General features: G+C 41.3%; 1 protein-coding gene across 2 annotated transcripts in view; it reads left to right on the plus strand.

Annotated features, from left to right (window-relative positions):
* The window catches only part of LOC307261816 (protein PALS1-like), a 138,208-nt gene that overhangs the window by 92,163 nt on the left and 24,580 nt on the right, over nt 1-21,465 (plus strand). The window contains exons 6-14 of one of the 2 annotated variants that reach the window (XM_080042460.1): nt 5,809-5,886; nt 6,167-6,307; nt 6,565-6,726; nt 10,045-10,122; nt 10,264-10,447; nt 11,263-11,334; nt 11,540-11,611; nt 17,140-17,307; nt 17,399-17,488. In XM_080042460.1, the coding sequence (XP_079898586.1) occupies nt 5,809-5,886; nt 6,167-6,307; nt 6,565-6,726; nt 10,045-10,122; nt 10,264-10,447; nt 11,263-11,334; nt 11,540-11,611; nt 17,140-17,307; nt 17,399-17,488 (1,045 nt within the window). The remainder of the gene's footprint in view (nt 1-5,808; nt 5,887-6,166; nt 6,308-6,564; nt 6,727-10,044; nt 10,123-10,263; nt 10,448-11,262; nt 11,335-11,539; nt 11,612-17,139; nt 17,308-17,398; nt 17,489-21,465) is intronic. The other variant, XM_080042461.1, reaches the window with a different exon arrangement.

Raw genomic sequence — 21,465 nt, forward strand, 5'->3', positions numbered from 1 at the left:
GCAATTCGCTCGGCCAACCGCCACGCCGCGGAGTGCAGTGTGTTCGTACCTTTAGAACCCCAGTCACGCATTTGTGCATTATAACGTTCGAGCCGACACAGCATAGAAACCACAGCGCGGACAACTTCGGCGGCGTATGTTGAAAGTACTGATTTGAAACTATCTGACAGTCTTTGTTTCATCCAAATAGACCCAGTATAACCGGAGATACAATGGTTTAAAGTTGATACAAAACAATTTTATTTTCGCGGGCTCAAAAGTATGAGAATTTGATGGTCGCGGCCATTATTTTGTTATTTTACGATCAGAAAATGATGCTGGAAACTAGTTCCTGCTCAACAGGCTGCATTTACCAGGGAGGGGAGGAGGAGGGGGAGGGATTGGCGGAGTGATACGGAGCTACACGAAAAGAGACGAAGAAGAAGAGTGACGGGGTGGGAGCAGGGCGGGAGTCCCTCTATGCGAGAGAGACGAGGCTGCCTGCTAGCAAACAAAAGTGACAGACACACGGAGGAAGATTGAGAGGTACTGAGAGTTTTGAAGATAGACTACTGAGAATGTTTTAGTCATATTGAAGAAAACTGTGAACGTGAGTCAAGCTATCAGCTTGTTCTTTGACATGAAGGAGGAGGACAGTTCATCCTTAGAGTCAAAGAGTGACTACATAAAGCCATTGTTGTCTGACTGAAGCACTGAGTACACACACAGCAGCCAGCCTTCATAACGTGTAGCCTACAGATACAGTAGCCTAATAATCTGTACTTTATATATAAATGTCATATATATATCCATATACTGTATATGTTTTATTATATAGGTCTACCTAGGCCTAGCTTTTTTCATAAAAAGGCATAGGCTATATGAAAAAAATATGATTTTATTTTATTTTTTTTGTGGTTTGGGTCCATAATGTTCACATTTTATGTCAAAGTGAAAATAAAGAGACTTCCGGGTTAGCATGTGGAGGAGAAGGACGTGCAGGACGGGGGCTCCCAAGCGTTCACTATTATTTGACATATTTTAGCACCACACACTACTTAAAATACGTTTTTTTTGCTTGGTTATTGCGACCACTGACTGTTTGGCGTTGATGGGTCGCAGCAGGCAGAAAGAGAAAGGGCAGAATTCGCCGGAAAAAGAGGCAGCCACGATGTTGCACTGTCATGGCGGAGTCGACTCCCTGCCGCCTGATCTCGACAAGCTCCGCGCTGTGCTGCTATCCGACCTAACAACAACCCTTACTACAACCATGAAAATGGTAGTGAGTGAAGCCTTGAGGCCCATTTCCGCTGCCTTAGATGCCGTCAAGTCGACCACCGACTCACTCAACCTGAAGATAACCGCCATGGAGACAGCCATGTCTGACCACAGCGACCGGATCACTGCCCTTGAGGAGAAATGTGCTCGTTTGCAGTCTGAAAATATACAGCTGATGGCTAAGATTTGGAATCACGGTCGCGTCGCAATAATCTACGCGTGATTGGAATCCCAGAGAAGACAGAGGGAGCAGACCCAGTAAAGTTCATGACTACCTTCTTTTCATCCCCACCGGTTCTGGATAGAGCTCACCGCATCGGCCAAGCGCGCTCGGCTGAGGAGGGCGTGGGGTCCAGACCGAGAGTATTCATTGTCCGATTCCACTACTTCAAGCTGGACCATAATGCTCGCACAATCATGGTCTATGGCATTGGGCTGGGCGATATTTCGAATATATTCGATGTATCGCGAGATGTGCTCTTCGGGATGTATAAAATGACCCTATCGCGACCATCGAATACAAATTGGCACGTAATGTTTTTTTTTTGCCGCCGCCGCCACCGGCAAACTCGCTGGTGTTCGCTTCTCTCGCTCTTTCCTGTGGCTCTCAGCCTCACAGACCCACATGAATTGGCAACTCACTCACTCACCCCTCCCAACCAGAGTATCCTGAGCGCACACCTGTGACGTAGTCTGCAGTGCGCCTGCGCCCATGCTTTTATCGCCATGTGAAAACAACGAGAGGGGGAGAAAAAAAGACGAGGGCTCTTGTGCTCTTATGACAGCCGAACGAGCGGGTGGAGGGGGGCACGCATGACGGCGATGGTGGCCGTCGTTCATTGCATGGACCTTTTTTGTAGGTCCATGCTTATGAGAAGAAGGCTACACAGGCAAACGACCGGGGGAGGCGGGCGCACATGCCAGCATTAGCGGCCGCTGTACACAGCACTGCCTGCCCTGGTCCTTCTGAGAGGAAGGCTGGTGGATACACAGGCGAAAGAACGGGGGAGGCGGGCGCTTGAACGCATAAGCAGCCGCTGTATTTATTTAAATCCTCTGATTGTCTTCCAGTTTTATTTTCATGAACTCAATACAGGAGAATTAAATAATAAGGCAGGTAACAGAGGGACGATGAGCCACCTGTTGTTTGCGCTCGCATGAATCTGACGGACTAACAGGCAGAAAACGAAACTTAACTGCTCTTAAAGCCACAGTAACCATTATACATTTTAGAGCCTTTTGTACTACTATTATGGAGCAAAACCTGTTCTGCATTTAAATTGTGGCTGCTATCTTCAGGGGGTTAGTGGTGATGAACAATTAGTAAGTGGTTGTAATGAGTCATAATTAGTGTTCTCAGTTTACAGATTAACAGAAGATGGAAAAAACTGTTTCCAAATAAAATAATGCTGGATCCATTGTATGGGAGTGGATGTGGAATAATCAATACAATGTGCAAACTCTTTGCCATGTGCAAGTTTCAAATTGTTCCAATAAAAAGTACTAAAGAATATAAACAAGATATTGTTTCATGTAGCCTAATGCATCGTTAGTGCAGACACATTTTGCAGGGACTATTTAAATCATATTACTGGTGTGATGTTATGCAAAAAGTAAATTAAATTGAGCATTTAGGATGTGCTCTAGAGGAGATTTGAAATATATCGAGATATATATCGTGTATCGAGATATAGTAAAAAATATCGAGATATTGATTTTTGCCCATATCGCCCAGCCCTACTATGGCATGGTAATTGCTAAAAGATGTATTTTGAAACTGTGGAAATCTGAATTAGCCCCTCAGTGTGACACTTGGCTGAGGGAACTAATGGGCATCTTGCATGTAGAGAGGCTGAGGTATGAACTGTCCGGCATATGGAGCCCAGTGCTGCAGCAGATCAGGGTCTAAAATGTCTGCCCCCTTGGTGCCACTTGCCCTGTCGGGTGCCCCTCCTGGGTCCCGCAGTGTAGAGACTATCACAATGAACATGTTAAATTTGCCCCAGTTTTTTTTTTGTTTTTGCTTTTTTTTTTAATGTATTTATAGCTTTTTTTCTTAATCATTCTGTCTTATTTATTTATTTCTATTTTTATTTTTTGTCTTTCTTGTCTGTTTATGTGAGGGAGGGGGGTGGGGGTTGTGTAAGTATTGTATGTCTACTTATTTTGTTTTTTGTCCGTCTGTGGAAAAAAAACTTGTAAAACCACTAAAATAAAAGTAAAAAAAAAAAAAAGTTAAATTAAAACTTGCAGGAATTGTAGGTGAAGTTTTACTGAAACAAAAGATACCAAACACAGCAAGCTTAACATTTTTGTATGTGCCCTCTGTATCATGATTGAAAGAACTTCGTGGAATTTGGGGAAAACGCCTATGGATTCACCTGCTATTTGTTCATAAAATGTGTATTTAGGTTAATGCCACCTCAATCAAACTTTTAAATTACCATAATAACATCCCATGTATTTATTTATAAAATTCAGTATGAATGTTTGAGTTACCCATAGTAGAAATAATACAAAATTAAATACATATTTACATTTATCATCTGATTTTGGGTCCAATATGATAATTTATTATGTCAAAATTAAAAAAAGATAACTATCAGGTAATATAGGTTAGGGTGTGCTGAACAGAAATATACCAAACTTTGGCAAGATAAACAATTCTTACTGTAGTTTAGTATGGATTAATCAAAAGTATGCAAAACGCCCAAAATAGCTCTGGGGCTCAGAGGGTTAATGAATACATGAGTGTTGAGTTTCTGTAATTTTAAAGTTAAGATCGTGTTAAGACGAAACCAAAGTCTTCTCGCATCATCTTTTATGATTCTTGTGTTTGATTGAAGCAGTAGGTGACAGACCACTACTACTTCTACTGTTTAAAGAGGCCCTATTATGCTTTTTCACCTTTTATGGCCTATAAATGTTGTTATAATGATTTATAGTCATGTTTAACCATACTAAAGTGTCAAGTAATGACTTACATGCATTTATACGTATTCCCTGCTGACCGTCTGGGGTGGCTGTGCAGAGTTCTAAACTCTATGGCAGCCGGTCGCGATTCACTTGTTCAAATTTCCGGGATTCGTTACGCCCCCACCTGCCTGCTCAAATCTGCCTGTGCGCCACTGAAAGTGTTCCGGAAGGTAACCAATGGAGGGGGGCGAGGGGGCGGAGAAGCACAAAGCTGAGTGTGGACAGAGAATGCTGAAATCGCTGAGATGAGAGGAAGAGCTTCCCGAAAATCTACATGGTTTTTTGTGCTGTGATTCGTGTCAGGTTGCTCTATAGGAGTCATTAATGAGAAATTAAGACCAAAAAAGTAGTATAATAAAGGTAGAATATTCAACTTTTAGAAGTTGTCCATCACATTGCTCAAAGCAATTTATCGCCACCTCAAACTATCGCGTGGCGGTTATTTCCCACCAGAACATCCGCTATCTTTGTAGTTCTCCATCTTAAATCCTAGTGACATTCCTTTGTCACACGCACACAAACACACACATACACCCACACATAGATTTAAATACATGGGTTTTATAATCTAAACTGTTATTGTTATTGCTTGTGCTGTTTTGCTTTCTTAATTTTAAGTAAAATGGTTATTGACTTATGTGTATTGTTTTAATCAACTTGCCCAAGTGAATTAACCCTTCCCTTTTTGATTTTAAGAAGCAGTGTCTGTGATATTTGTGTCTTGTATTTAACTAATTGCTGGTAAATAAGGTCCATGCTTGAATATTTACTCCTTTATTATCTTTAATGTACATTGTAACCAACTTTGACATTTGATTAGCTAGACTAATTTAATTGATCATTAATTAAGAATGTTTCTTAATATTATAATTTTCTTGAAATTAATAATATTCTTGACTTTGACCAAATCTTCCCCTTATGAATTCCCAACAGATGCAACTAACGCATATTTTCATTATTGATAATTCTGTTGTTCTTGTTACTGGATTTTTCAGATAATATAAACCAATGGATACAGCTTTATTAGAGCTTAATAGGTTGTAATGAATGGATTGTCTGGTTTGCAGAATCAAATACACTCTGTGATCCCTTGAGTTTATTTGATGGTGGATGCAGGGGGACATTGTCTTCATTTGGGCTGCCAAACATTTTTATTTTCTGTGATAAGACAACATTTGTTGACTAAAGTGCATTGAATATTCAAACTTAATACAACTCTTATATAGTATATACTGTAGCGCAGTTTGATGATTTATGTTGCCGTGGTATTTGTATTTTTCCCTTTTAGAGTTCTTAAAAAGGTCTTATGTAATTCAATTTGTATTTCAAAAATGCACAGATAACCTGGTTTATAAAGACAAAACAAAACTTGAGGCACTTTATTTGTTTCAACAAGTCTAGCTTTCAACAAGCCAGTAGATATTTTGTGGGAATTTTGTTTCAGAGCTGTTATTATGAGAAATTGCGAAATTACTGTTATGTTTTAAATTCTCTGCAGTTGCAACTGTGATACTATACTGTAGATAACTCAATAACTTGTTTATGCAATTATGTTTTATGTTGCCATGGTTTCAGGTCAGGAATCTCATCCAGACGAGCCAAAACAAAGAGGGACTCGAACTCTATAGCCTGCTGTCAGAGACACACACACAGGTACAGACACACAAACAAACAAACATAAAAAGCTGTATTAAGGCTGATCCAATAATCTACTTGAGGTGTGTGTGTGTGTGTGTGTGTGTGTGTGTGTGTGTGTGTGTGTGTGTGTGTGTGTGTGTGTGTGTGTGTGTGTGTGTGTGTGTGTGTGTGTGTGTGTGTGTGTGTGTGTGTGTGTGTGTGTGTGTGTGTGTGTGTGTGTGTGTGTGTGTGTGTGTGTGTGTGTGTGTGTGTGTGTGTGTGTGTGTGTGTGTGTGTGTGTGTGTGTGTGTTGCAGGCATTGCTCCTGGCCCATGACAGCATAGCAGAGAGGGAAATGCAGCCTGAGCCACTACCCACCCAAGGGGAAACGCTGACGCAGTGGGGAGGAGATAATGTCAAGCTAGTTCGCATAGAGAAGGCACAGGACATACCACTGGCAAGACAAATTATGAGCAGCAGTCAATTACTCAGTCTCTGCTTACATCACTCCACAAACATTCAAATTTTTTCTTAAGCATACTTTATGTGCAGTATGATTTATATTGTTAGTAACAACTGACTTTTTCTTATCTGTGGCAAATGTACCTTGAATGATTCAATGTAAATAACAAAACATACTGTCATGAAAACATTTAATTATATTTTCATTTATTAATTTTTATATTTTGGTGCTTTCCTGTGTGTGTTACATAGGGGGCAACTGTTCGTAATGAGATGGAGAGTGTAGTGATCAGTCGTATTGTTCGAGGTGGAGCAGCTGAAAGGAGTGGACTTTTATCAGAAGGAGATGAAATATTGGAAATAAATGGAATAGAAATCCGAGGAAAAGATGTCAATCAAGTCTTTGATATTCTTGTAAGTATATCCAGATGCACATAGTTAACGCAGTTCTTTAGTTTAGTGATAAATGCTGCCCCTAGGCCTAGATCAGGGATGGGCATCTGGCAGCCCACGGGCCGCATGCGGCCCTCGGGACGAATTTGTGCGGCCCGCGAGTTCATTTATAAAAATGTATATAATATTGGTTTCACAGTCGTCGGAAAAAAAGTATGTAATTTGAACCGGACCCCAGCTGTAATTAATTATGTCAGCCGCTAAAGGGCTCTCCCCGAAAATGTAACCAGGTCGACCTCAACTCCTCTTCTAGCGGGATTTACAAAAAAAAAGAATTTTACAAACATGAGCGCCCAAAAAAGAAAGCTGGACGAAGAGAACTGCATTTTCCAGCCAAGATGGAAAACAGATTATCTTTTTACAGATTGTAAAGGAAAACCCATGTGTGCTTAGAAACAAAATCGGCAATGAAGGATTTTAACTTAAGCCGCCACTACAACACGACGCAGAAAGAAAAGTTTGACATGTACACCGGAGCTGCCAGAGCCACTATCGTTGCTGATCTCAAGCGAAAAATATATCGTCAGAAAAGCTCTTTTACCAAAGCCACGACTACACAGGAATCGTCACTGAAGGTGTCATATGATTTCCCTTGAGCTTGCTAAAGCAAAGAAGCCCCTGTCTGATGGTGAAATGGTAAAGCGATGTGCAGTAGAGCTGGCGAAAGCTTTTGGAGTCGACAGCATGGCTAAGAACTTTGAAACGGTGTCTCTGTCCCGACGCACAGTGACACGAACAATCTTTGATATTCAAAATCATGTCGAGGGAAAGCTCAAAGAAATCATGAACGACTGCAAATACTTTTCCTGAGAGACATGAGAGTACAGATGTGATGGATGTAAGCCAGCTCCTCATCTACACACGAGCAGTTGTAGTTGTTCATTTGAAGTGCATGAGGAGTTATTGAAACTGGTGTCTTTGCATGACACTACCGAGGGACAGGACATTTTCAACAATGTTGAAAGTGTTTTAAGTGAGCACGGAGGCTTTGACAAGCTATCAGCTGTTGTTGCTGACGGTGCACCATCAATGCAAGGAAGATGCACTGGATTCGCCGGGCTTCTCAGACCGAGTGGCGTTGACTGTCCAATACTGCACTGCATCATACATCAGGTGGGTAACGTTATTTTCAGCTATTATTATCGGTGATAAATAGGGCTGCCCCCAACTAAGAACTTTCCTAGTCGTTGTCACTTTATTCCGGTTATCGACGAATGGTTCGCGGTGCTGTCAGAGAGAGTGTGTGGCGGCGGCGGGAGGCACAGAGCGGCCGGGCAAACGCTTTTACTAATGATCCATCATTTTCTGACTGAACAGCCTCATGGAAATTATATTTTACAATTCATAAAATTATAAACTAACAAAATGTGTTGTCACGATGTTAATCTGAGACAGTTTCCACGTTCTCATCCCGTCCTTTCTGGTCGACTAACGTTTGTTCGCCTATGAGGCAGCCCTAGTTATCAATGTGTTTTTTCTTAGTGAGATTTAAAAATAAATAATGACTACAATGTTGCTGAATCCAATTTATTTTATATTGCAGGAGGCCCTCTGTGCCAAGTCTATGAACTTCAGCCATGTCATGGATTTAGTAACGAAAGTTACCAATCTCATTCGAGGAGGAAAAGGTCTCTTAATCATCGGAAGTTTGTAGCCTTTTTGGATGAAGTGAGCGCCGCGTACGGGGATTTACAGATGCACACGGAGATAAGGTGGATGAGCCGCGGGAAGTGCTTGGAGAGGTTTTTGGCGCTGCGCTCTGAAATCCCTGTTTCTTGAGAGCTTGCAATGTGACACCAGTGCGTACTGCAGTCAACTCAGGAACACAGATTTTCTCTGTGACATTGCCTTCCTTGTGTGTCGGATCTATATATCCTGTTTAAAGAAGGCTTCCAATCCGACCGTCCGAATTTGGCACACTTCCCCTCATGTGAAGAGATGAGCAAAGATGCTCCCGAATGCGAAGAAACCATGCTCAAGTACAAAGCAGAAATTGAAAAACTGCAGCTGCAGTTTAAGAGCCGCTTCCAAGATTTCTACGCAATGCAGCCACGCATCGCGTTGTTCACTGACCCGCTCTCTGCTGCTGTCAGCGAGCAGCCCCCTGAGCTGCAGCTTGAACTGTGCGAACAACAGGCAGACCCTTTTGTTCAAGCAAACCGCAACGAGAGGGGAATCTCCTTCTGGAGACTGCTACCAGAGTCCCGATTTCCAATCCTCAAGGATTTTGCACTTTCAATGGCAAGCATGTTTGGGAGCACTTACATCTGCGAGAGCAACTTCTCAATGATGAAGCACATCAAGTCCAAAGAAAGAAACCGACTAACCGATGAGACACTTTTCCAGCTCATGCAGATTGGATGCACCAATATTGAGATTTACATTCAGTGTGCCAGCAGGAGAGGCCACAAGTGTCTCATTAAGACAGGATTTTACAGAGGATAACATTTTGAGAAATATAATTAGAAAAATGTTATGTAATGTAAGAGCAGAGAAGAATTGCACTATAAGAGATATGTTTTGGTTTTTGTAGCAATATTAAATAATTGTTTGAGACCCCATTGCACTGAAATAATGACTCAGGAATGTGGATGTTTGTTTATGTGAAAAGTTCACAACTCACCCATGCCATGTTGAAATTTTGATTTTTCTTATGAAAATAGAAATGTTATTGTTGGAATATGGATTGTTCTTGAAAAATAAATATGTAAATGGTAACATTTTGATCTTTTTAATGAAAAATAGAAATGTTCAAAATGTTGGCCCACTAGTGAGCCTTGTTTGGGTAATGTGTTCTTGACTGAAAGAGCCAAATTGTCTGTAATGTTTGAAAATTGGTATAATAAACTTTGATTGCCAGTATATTTTGTTCTATTTATTAAATTAGTTAGCTATAGTAGGCCAATTAAGTGACAAGGTTATAATGGTGAAAGTGCATGTTGATATACGTGGCCCTCTGGTAGTGAGGTGAAAATTTGTGTGGCCCTCCCTTTTATCAGCTGCCCATCCCTGGCCTAGATGGTCACTGAGTGATTACTCCAGTCATTTAGTATTTCAATCTTAGTATTTATATCGGAAGTGTTATGATATTTTTAAAATATGGCAAAGTAGTTTACAAAATGTCAATGGTTTGTGTTTAAATGTTTAGCACTACAGGACAATATAGTGAAAAGCTCATTTTAAAGAATAGTAACTGCATGATATGATGAAAGCAACCTGATAATTAAGAAGTGCTTTTCTCTTTGTATCTCTTTGTTCCTTTGTGTTTGTTTGTGGCAGGCTGACATGCACGGCCTCTTGACTTTTGTGCTTATTCCATGCACTAATTACAAACCACCTCCTGTCAAGGAGAATGTGGTAAGTTTTGATTTGTGATCAGGATAACAGTTAGCAAAATGTATTTGAAATAATTAAAAATATTTGAGGTTTAAAAATACCTCTCAGCCCAAGATAGTCTCATGAATCTTCCTTCATGTCACTTCTGTTTCTCTACTCCAGATCCATGTGAAAGCTCATTTTGACTATGACCCATCAGACGACCCCTATGTGCCATGCAGAGAACTGGGATTGTCCTTCCAGAAAGGAGATATTCTCCACATTATCAGCCAGTCAGACCCCAACTGGTGGCAAGCTTACAGGGATGGGGATGAGGATAACCAGCCACTGGCAGGACTGGTACCAGGTCCGTGTGTCTGTCTCTCTCTGTTGTGTCTGTGGTTGGGATCTTTTTTTGTCTTGTATATGTGAGAGCGCCATTTGAAGACTGCCTATTTAAACTCTTGTGAGTGTGTAAGCCAAAATGGTTGTGTAAACTTGTATGACACTCTGTATTGCAGGATATGACTCCTCTTAACCCATTGATGACTATGGCAATCTAGGATGCATGTCCTTAATGCCTGAGGGTTTTCTGAAAAAATAGTACGAATTGTCAAGTCTACCAAAACCTTAATATCTAAGCCTGTGTAGCACATAAAAACATGAAATAAAATACATTTAAAAGTTAAGGTTCACAGGTTTTATTTAAACATGCTCCCTTAGCGCTTACAAACCAACAAATATTTCAAAAAATCGTCAAAATTAGATGAATTAGAAAATTATTAAATATTGTTAATAAATAGATGCAATGTGTTGTGATTTTCGTCAGTAGTCTATAGTAGACCTTGATTCTGCGCACCAAACGCCACTAACTGTTCTGTCGCCGACATAGCTGGCGTATTTTTTTTATTATTTTGTTTTATTTTTTTATTTTTTATTTTTTTGATTGACATGATTTTCAGCAAACCACACAACTTTTGGGTGGTCACGTGGTCTTCAAAAAATCAACAAAACCCACCTCATGTGTATTTGAACCAATGACAGTGCATTCTATGCTGGGAATGCCATGAAAATTAGATAAAGTAATAATGCTGCGCGACGCAGCATCAGGCAGGAGAGCCTATGTGGCATCGCGCAGCAGCCGTCATCAATGGGTTAATATTCTTATATTTCTATCCACAGGGAAGAGTTTCCAGCAGCAGAGAGAGGCCATGAAACAGACCATAGAAGAAGACAAGGAACCTGAGAAGTCTGGTCAGTTATTCTACTCTCACAATAACCTGAGTATAATATTGTATATTATTATATAAGCAATTGTTCCTTTACAGTAAGTGCTCTTAGCCTCTTAATTCAAAGGTGTTACACAAAACCCATCCATATAAAAGAACTTAGCTTTTAAACAGCTATCCACAAGTGATCACTTAGCATGAAAATGTAAAAGTTGTCTGCTTTTTTACAGGGAAGCTGTGGTGTGCAAAGAAGAACAAGAGGAAGAGAAAGAAGCTACTGTACAATGCGTACAGGAATGATGGTATGACCTGTTTACCTATTTTTCTGTAACTCAAATTCAATTTATTTACAGTATCTCACAAAAGTGAGTACACCCCTCACATTTCTTCAAATATTTCATTATATCTTTCCATGGGACAACACTGAATAAATGACTATTTGATACAATGTTAACTAGTCAGTCTACAGCTTGTATGACAGTGTAAATTTACTGTCCCCTCAAAATAACTCGACACACAGCCATTAATGTCTAAAGTGCTGGCAACAAAAGTGAGTACACCCCTAAGTGAAAATGTCCAAATTGGACCCAAAGTGTCAATAGCCCCTTTTACACAGCCAGTGAAAGCCGGGAATATGCTGGAATTTCGGCCCTCCGCCCTGCTGTATAAATGCGACCGTTGCGGAAGGAGGGAAGAAAGGTGCGAGAGATTGTTCCGGGAATTTTACTACCTCGGGGGGTAGTAAGATAACCGACACAATCAGTTCCACCTCTCTGTTTAAATGCGGCCAGCTTGTTGTTGAGGAACAGGGGGGCGTTTGACGTTCCATAGCCTACGTTCTAAACATGCAACCACGTTAGCAGTTGAAGGACGTGTGTTTAACATTAACCACGGCGGCCTGATGTCCAGTAAAAATCACCAAATAAAAGGAACGGCGTATAATCTAGCTGGTCATAAAGTCCGCTGCTCAATCCAAACCCCCACGCTTCATTTTGCAGAGTCTATTTCTGCCCAGGGGAAGTTGTACAATGGGAAAGCTAGGCTAGGCTAAGCTAGGCTGCGACCGGATCGCCACCGCTATTATTATCCTAAGTCTGAGCGTATATCCACACTTTATTTCTGTCTACAGTAACGTGACTTCACACACTGTGTATGTGTGTCTGATTGGCAGATCGCTGCCCTTACAAAGAGACTCGCTCACAGCAAACCTGTCACACAAACACACACACACACACACACACACACACACACACACACACACACACACACACAGACAGACACAGAGGTGAAGCAGTGAGCAGTGGAGTGATTTTTGTCAGTTTGGTTAACAGTCCCAGAGATGTTGGACTCAGCGCGTCGCGAGATCAACCGGCACATCGTGGGGACAGTAAAATATGGCCCTCTTACTGCAAGCTCCAGCACTTCTGCTCTCAATTCACCGGCCAGTGTTGTTGTTGTAAAGCAGCTGACCGGCGCGGCGCTAAATGTTTACGTCACACCTGACGCTGTTTACAAGCACCTCTTTCATTCCGGACGGTGTGTAAAAGGGGCTACTGATGCACCAGCAGGCCGGCGTTGCTTGGTTCTGTGTAAATAACACAGAAGCAAGCAAAGCCGGCATATTGGAGTGATGTTGTTCCGTCAATATGCCGCAATCTCTGTGTAAAAGGGGCTAATATTTTGTGTGGCCACCATTATTTTCCAGCATTGCCTTAACCCTCTTGGGCATGGAGTTCACCAGAGCTTCACAGGTTGCCTCTGGAATCCTCTTCCACCCATTCATGACGACATCACGGAGTTGATGGATACTAGAGACCTTGCGCTCCTCCATCTCCCGTTTGAGGATGCCCCAAAGATGCTCAATAGGGTTTAGATCTGGAGACATGCTTGGCCAGTCCATAACCTTTACCCTCAGCTTCTTTAGCAAGGCAGTGGTCGTCTTGGAGGGGTGTTTGGGGTCGTTATCATGTTGGAATAGTGCCCTGCAGCCCAGTTTACGAAGGTTGATTGCACATGCTCAGCATCATATCCAGAGGTTGGCTTTGGAAAATAGACATATGAATACTGCCAGCATTGCTTAAGGGCCTGAAGGGGTGGGTCAGTGCTCAGACCATACGCCACACACTGCATCATACTGGTCTGCATGGCTGTTGTCCCAGAAGGTAGCCTATTCTAAAGATGATGCACAGAAACCCCACAAAAATGTTGCTGAAGACAAGCAGACTACGGACATGGATGACTGCAACCATGTCCTGTGGTTAAGATTCATTTATTTGGTTCAGATGGTGTTAAGATTATGGGGTGGCAACCAGGTGAGGAGTATAGAGACAAGTGTGTCTTGCCTATTGTCAAGCATTGTGGTGGGAGTGTCATGGTCTGGGGCTGCATGAGTGCCGCCAGCACTGGGGATCTACAGTTCATTGAATGCTAACATGTACTGTGACATATTGAAGCAGAGCATGATCCCTTCCCTTAAAGAACTGGGCCGCAGGGCAGTTCTGCAACATGATAACGACCCCAAACACACCTCCAAATGACCACTGCCTTGCTACAGAAGCTGAGGGTAAAGGTGATGGACTGGCCAAACATGTCTCCAGACCTAAACCCTATTGAGCATCTTTGGGGCATCCTCAAACGGGAGATGGAGGAGCGCAAGGTCTCTAATATCCACCAGCTCCTTGATGCCATCATGAATGAGTGGAAGAGGATTCCAGTGGCAACCTGTGAAGCTCTGGTGAACTCCATGCCCAAGAGGGTTAAGGCAGTGCTGGAAAATAATGGTGGCAACACAAAATATCGACACTTTTGGCCCAATTTGGACATTTTCACTTAGGGGTGTACTCACTTTTGTTGCCAGCACTTTAGACATTAATGGCTGTGTCGAGTTATTTTGAGGGGACAGTAAATTTACACTGTTATACAAGCTGTACACTGACTACTTCACATTGTATCAAAGTGTCATTTCTTCAGTGTTGTCCCATGAAAAGATATAATGAAATATTTGAAGAAATGTGAGGGGTGTACTCACTTTTGTCAGATACTGTAACTATAATTGTGAAAATTCCATATACAACTATGAGTCAAAGAGACTAAATAATGTATGAATGGTTTACACAATTTTAGTTCTAATAGACTTATACAGTCCCCTCCAATAGTATTGGAATGGTGAAGCCAATTCCTTTATTTTTGCTGTAGACTGGAAACATTTGGGTTTGACACCAAAAGATGAATATGAGACAATAGATCAACATTTCAGCTTTAATTTCCAGGTATTAACATCTGGACCCGATACACAACTTAGAAGATAGCATTTTTTGTAAAGGAACACCACATTTTTAGGCGAGCAGAAGTATTGGAACAGATAGACTTTAAATAAATTAAAGTAAATAAAACGTAATATTTTGTCGCAAATCCTTTGCTTGCAATAACATCAAGCCTGTGACCCATTGACATCACCAAACTTTTGCATTCTTCTTTTGTGATGCTTTTCCAGGCTTTCAACGCAGCCTCTTTCAGTTGTTGTTTGTGTTAGGGGGTTACTCTCTTAAGTCTCCTCTTTGGCAGGTAAAATGCATGCTCTATAGGGTTTAAGTCTGGAGATTGACTTGGCCAGTCTATAACTTTCCACTTATTGCCCCTGATTAACTCCTTTGTTGTGTTTTGGGTCATTATCTTACTGCATGATGAAGGACCTTCCAATCAGTTTGGTTGCATCTTTCCTTAAATTGGCAGACAAAATGTTTCTGTAGACTTAGAGTTCATTTTGCTGTTGCCATCATGTGTTACATCATCAATGAATATTAATGAGCCCGTCCCAGAAGAAGCCATGCAAGCCCAAGCCATGACATTGCCTCCACCGTGTTTCACAGATGAGATTGTATGCTTGGGGTCATGAGCAGATCCTTTCTTTCTCCAAACTTTAGCCTTTCCATCACTTTGGTAAAGGTTTATCTTGACAACAACACAGTAACACATGATGGCAACAGCAAAATGAACTCAGAAGTCTACAGGAACATTTTGTCTGCCAATTTAAAGAAAGATGCAACCAAACTGATTGGAAGATCCTTCATCATGCAGCAAGATAATGATAAAAAAAACTGCAAAAACAACAAAGGAATTCATCAGGGGCAAGAAATAGAAGGTTTTAGACTGGCCAAGTCAATCTCCAGACTTAAACCCTATAGAGCAGGGGTGTCCAAACTTTTTTCACTGAGGGCCACATACAGAAAAATCTACCAAGGGCACTTGGCAAAAATAACACATTTATTAGGACATTTAGCTGCTCTGATGTTTAGTTTCATAGTGTCTTCGTAAATTGTAATCCTTCTTCACGGCAACACTTTCCTTGCAGATTAAACAGACACACTTCCCCTCAGAGCCGGCCGAAGCCTCCAAGGGGCCCTAAGCAGAATTTGATTGGGGGGGCACCCTCTCCAATGTTAGCGCCGCCCAAATCATTGACTATTGTTAAATGCCTTCAGACACCCAGTGTTTCTGCTATTGCCTCCAATGTCCAGCTAAGAGAAAATAGTAGCTAGCCGAGTTCCCGTCCCTCCTAGAGGGGTCCGGGGGTATGCCCCCCCGGGAGATTTTTTTAACTTTTTAAAGTGAAATGCATGAATCTGGTGCACTTTGAGAGGAAAATTAAGAGGCTGAATCTGAAGAATTTTGCGTGAAAAAATTATTTGGAGACACTGTGTCAGATGAATTACAAGCTATTGAAGAAGGACACATGGATTTTCCATAATAATATTAATTTAAAATAAAATATTATGCAGGGTCGTCTGGGATGGGCTTGGTGCTCTTTTTCTTTTATGGGACATATTTCTTTGTAATATAATGAATGCATTTACTTTAAATACACCTTAAATAAGTGATTTGTCTAATGGATTTGTCTTGCATTACAGTTTATGAGATATATATCAATGGCACAATATGTATTCACATGGTATTCTCTCCAACGGCACAACTTACACCACACCGGGGGCAAGTTGTGCCACAAGACAACTTTTTTTCCGAAAGCTATATTTCTTCAACAGTTTATTCCAGATCCAAAGTTTGTATTGCCAGGGATGCACAACACCCTGAAATATATGTACATATGAGAGTTGGAGACTTTACCGTCAAGGCCTCACATAGTATTTTTTGATTTATTAAATGAAAAAAGGCTGTATCCAAAATCTGTTGTGTAAAAACTTTAGAAACTAATATGTGCTTAAAATAAAATAGAGATTTTAACTCTGGCTTTATCCAACATCTTGATTTTGTTTGAAAAATTACCCAAATTTACGCATAATTGGTTCAATATTGCCATATTTGCATATTTAATAAAAGATTAAAGAAAAATATGTAATACAAAAAATAATTGTGTTAATGTCAGTAATCAACTGGCAACGTTTCATGATGATATCTATAAGTTAAAAAAAATCCCTATTCACCTGGGGTGTCTCGCCTTAATTTGCTTGTGTTTTATCTTTGTGCATGTGTTTCCTTAAGTTGCACTGCTGTGAGCACTCAGGGCCACCGTACTAAACATTTATTTATTCTGTATTGTTCAAAGTGTTTAAGGATGTTCACGTGTACATCTCAACAACAAATATATTAGATAATGATGCTTGTTAAAGTCTCAGGCTCCAAAGTTTGAATATACATAAAAGCCATGAAATAAAATCTTCAACATAAAGGATTAGGCTACAATTGCAGCTTTTTCTCTTTCCTGTGAGTTTCTTTTTGTTTTCAGCTCTCTTCTTTGATATACTCACTCTGTCACATGTATTCGTACAGTTTATTTAATTATAACATCTTCATCACATTCTTTTCATTGGCCCAGAAATTGATAATGAGGAAATTCTCACCTACGAGGAGATGGCTCTATACCACCAGCCGGCGAATAGAAAGCGACCAATTGCACTGATCGGTCCAACCAGCTGCGGGCAGGCAGAGCTTAGACAGAAACTGCTCAACGACCAACCAGAGCGGTTTGCTGGAGCTGTACCTCGTAAGACTTGCACACACATTCACTGTGCACTGTACACACATTTTTTCAGTGGATATAGTAACGTCTGTGTGTGTGTCTGTGTGTGCTGTAGACACCACACGGAGCCGCAGAGAAGGCGAGCTGAGTGGTAGAGATTACCACTTTGTGTCTCGTCAGACCTTTGAGGCAGAACTGGCAGCAGGTAATATTTAATGTTACTGAATATGAGTTCTTCATTAAGTGTCAGACTTTACCTGGTTTTTGTTGCTAAAGACCAGGGGCCTGTTTCAGGAAGCAGGGTAAACAAACTGAGTCTATCCCTCCACTCTGAGATGAGCAACTCTGAGATGAGCAACTCTGAGATGAGCAACTCTAAGTTATCGGTTTCAGAACAGCTGATCAGGGTTCAGGGTTGGGTTAGTCAACTGAGTATGTTCACTCTGGGTTGAGCGTGTGCGTAAAAGCCATCGTCAATGGATCACTGATTACATGATTCACCATGGCAAGAGGAGAACAAATGCTTGATCCTCCTACTGCTCCACTCCCAGTCAAGTTACAAATATTAATAAATATGCCTTAAGACAGATGTAGCAGGGGGCGCCTTTAGCTCAGTTGGTAAGGCGTCCCCCTCCCGGGCCGGGCCCAGCAACAGACCCGGGTTCGATTCCCACCCGCGGTCGTTCTCTGCATGTCACTCCCCTCTCTGCCCCATTTCACCTCTGTCTCTCTGCACTATCAATAAAGCATAAAAATGCCCAAAAAAATATAAAAAAAAAAGAAAAAGACAGATGTAGCTGGCAAACATGCACAAATAAACAGCTACTGAAAGTACAAAACAGATTTACATCAATAAACTATGTAACCAGCGGCAGCCCCGGCACAAATAGCATTAAAACATCATGAAGACGCACCCCACTCGCAAAAAATAAGCGCAGACGTTAGCCTACCTGTCCGTGAAAGTGCGCCGGGTCTGGCGGAGGACAACACCGGTGCTTCGTTGTACTTATTGTTGTATTCCACGCGGACACTGGCGTCAAGTTTGGGTTCATATTATCCTCCGGAACAGCACACAGCCGGTTGAGTTTCACTATGCTAACCGGCGCTAACTTGACTTAAAGCTGGGGTATATGATTTCTGATTGGTCAAAGTTAACATGAGCTGACACTTTGACCAATCAAAGTGAGGCTCCGATTCTCTGTTCTTATTGGCTGTTGGGACTGTCCATTCACTTTGGCACGATGTTGTTGGTGTAGAGCGTCTCAGGGAGGGACCATATGGGAGGGACCAAAGAGAACAAGTGGAGCGGTTGAGGTATTTGGATGTCCCTATTTTTTTTCCCATTTTAAGGCTCTTATCAACATTGAAAAGTGGATCGGCTTGCTTTGTGCAAATGTTTTTTTATTGAAAACAACATTGGTATATACTGTAGTGTTCAATTTCACACTAACATTCTCACTTGGAGCAGTCATTCACACTTGGGCTGGCCTGTTTTTATTTCTTTAAACCAATCACAATCGTCTTGGGCGGCGCTAAGCACAGGAAGCCCCAACGTGTCCTTTCAAAAAAGTGCAATTAACTGCCGACCATGGACCTGTTATAAAAGATGCCGACCAGCTTGACTCCATTGACTCCGTTAAAATGGGTTTGCGTTAATGTCCTTAATAACACATTTAACCCATTGATGACTATAGCAATCTAGGATACAGGTCCTTATCTCCAGAGGGTTTTCTGAAAAAATACTACAAATTGTCAACGTCTACCAAAACCTCAATATCTAAGCCTGTGTAGCACATAGAAACATGATATAAAAGACATTTAAAAGTTAAGGTTCACAGGTTTTATTGAAACATGCTCCCTTAGCACTTACATAGCAACACATTTTTCTAAAAATCATCAAAATTAGATGGGGGGGAAAAGTTAAAAATAATAAATTATATAAAATATTTAAAAATAGTTTGCTAAATGAGGTTCTAATCCTGCTTCCTTTAAGCATGGATAGTAGTGACTGACTATCCAGTGGAGAGAGAAAGATAGACGGATAGAGGGAGGAAGAGATACCTTTATTTTATAATTTAGTTTTCACTGGCACCATGAATCCGACTTCCCAGTACAACTGGAACGCAGACTGACGCCCGATGTCGGGAGCCGATCAGCTGGTCAAAACGGCTGTATAACACGGAGATGAAAACGAAACTGAAACTTAACTATCACCTGGCTGGGCTGACTTGAGTTAGAGCAGCCAAATATAGCTTAAATTAATAAATATTGATACTAAAAAGAAGTAATGTGTTGTGTGATTTTCGTCACTAGCCTACAGTAAACCTAGATTCTGCGCTCCGAACCCCACTAAATGTTCTGTAATACACTATCGCCGTTCACGTGAACACACAGCCGTCTTTTTTATTTATTTATTTATTTTTTTTAACGTGATTTTTGGCAAACCACACAACATTTGGGTGGTCACATTTTAGAAAAAAAACATTTTAAAAAATCAACAAAACCCACCTTATGTGTATTTGAACCAATGACCCATGAAAATTAGATAAAACAACAATGCTGCGCCACGCAGCAGCCAGCAGGAGCATCTGGTATCAATGGGTTAACTGACAGCACACATTTTTCTTGTAATTATCTTCACTTTTGGGTTAGTTAGAAATCATTAAAGGAGCTTCGAGGAACTTTTAAATATTTCTTAAACAGTGTCATTTTTCTCTGATGATCATAAATGACATGTAACAGTAAACGAGACCATCAATGCAAAGAATGCTATTTTTATATAGTTTTTCTTAATGCCTTTGTCATGGGTCCCTTACCCTAGCTGGCATAGTAAAATCACTACCGCTTTTGTCTAAAGTTTTTGCAGGAAACGGATCACAAAAAACTATGTAGCATTGGCGCTGTAATGGCGAGTGTCTCTCGTGCGTCCTGCGTTTTGTTTGTTTGTTTGTCTAAGTTTTAGTCCCGTGTCTAGTGGGCTGATGTGATTGAATGGAACGTCATATGCCTACTTAGATTATTGGTTTGATCAAAGAGCTTCCAGCGTGCCCGAACTTTATAAAATTCAACTTCAAAATGAGGAAGTGTCTACTACTGTTGTTGCTGCTACTTTGGATCGCCGGATCACTCGCGGCTTGTGGGAGGCTCGGAATTGGGATTCTGCAGTATTCCCGTGATGATCTGCTGCTACTACAGAATATGGATTATTCGGCACTGAATCTTGAAAACTGGGGAGAACTGAGACGACATAGACCCAACCTTGATCGCCGGCGGGATACTACAAGAAGGAAGCGGGGTAGGAGAGGAGGAGTAAGGCAACGGCTGAAAAGACTCACCGGCACATCGAAACCCCCACCGCTCCCATCCATTATACTTGCCAATGTTCGCTCATTACGGAACAAATTAGATGAACTACATGCAAACATAACTTGTCAATGGGCTTACAGCCAGGCGAACCTGATCTGTCTCACAGAAACCTGGTTGGATAAGAACATTGCGGACTCAGAACTCTCTATGGACGGATTCGGAACTCCACTCAGACTGGACCGGGACACTGTGAGTAGCCAGAAAAGGCACGGTGGCGGGCTATGTGTCAATCAGTAAATCAGGAATGGAGCAGAACTGCTGTTGTGAAGGACTCTTGCTGCACACTTGGAGCTGCTTGCCATGTCATTTAAACCCAAATATTTACCCCGCGAGTTTAGTCAGCTGTCCCTATTGCTTTTTTACATCCCTCCCTCCGGCAACGTCACACGCGCATCTGAGGCCATAGCTGCGTGTGTACACAAAATGTAATGCGCATCCCCTGACTCACCTGTTCTGATCCTTGGGGATTTTAATTCCTGTAGACTAAATAAAATACTCCCTACTTACAAACAATATGTTAAATGCACTATGTCCATCTCATCCCTGCTCATCCCTGCTTATCGCACAAAGCTGCAAAGGGAGGGGGTTATAAAGAAGCAGGTGAAATCCTAGAGGAGGCTACTGAGGTGGTAACTGACTACATAACTTTCTGTGAGGCGATGGTTGTCCCTACTAAGACTGTTAAGGTATTTTCTAATAACAAGCCTTGGATTACAAAAGCCCTGAAATCAACCCTGAATGAAAAGAAAATTGCATTCTTCTCTCGAAGAGTCCAAACTCATTCAAAATAAACTGAATAAACAATTAAAAGCAGCA

Source organism: Ammodytes marinus, assembly GCF_949987685.1.
Source record: "Ammodytes marinus genome assembly, chromosome: 15".
In the NCBI taxonomy this organism is placed as follows: domain Eukaryota; kingdom Metazoa; phylum Chordata; class Actinopteri; order Uranoscopiformes; family Ammodytidae; genus Ammodytes; species Ammodytes marinus.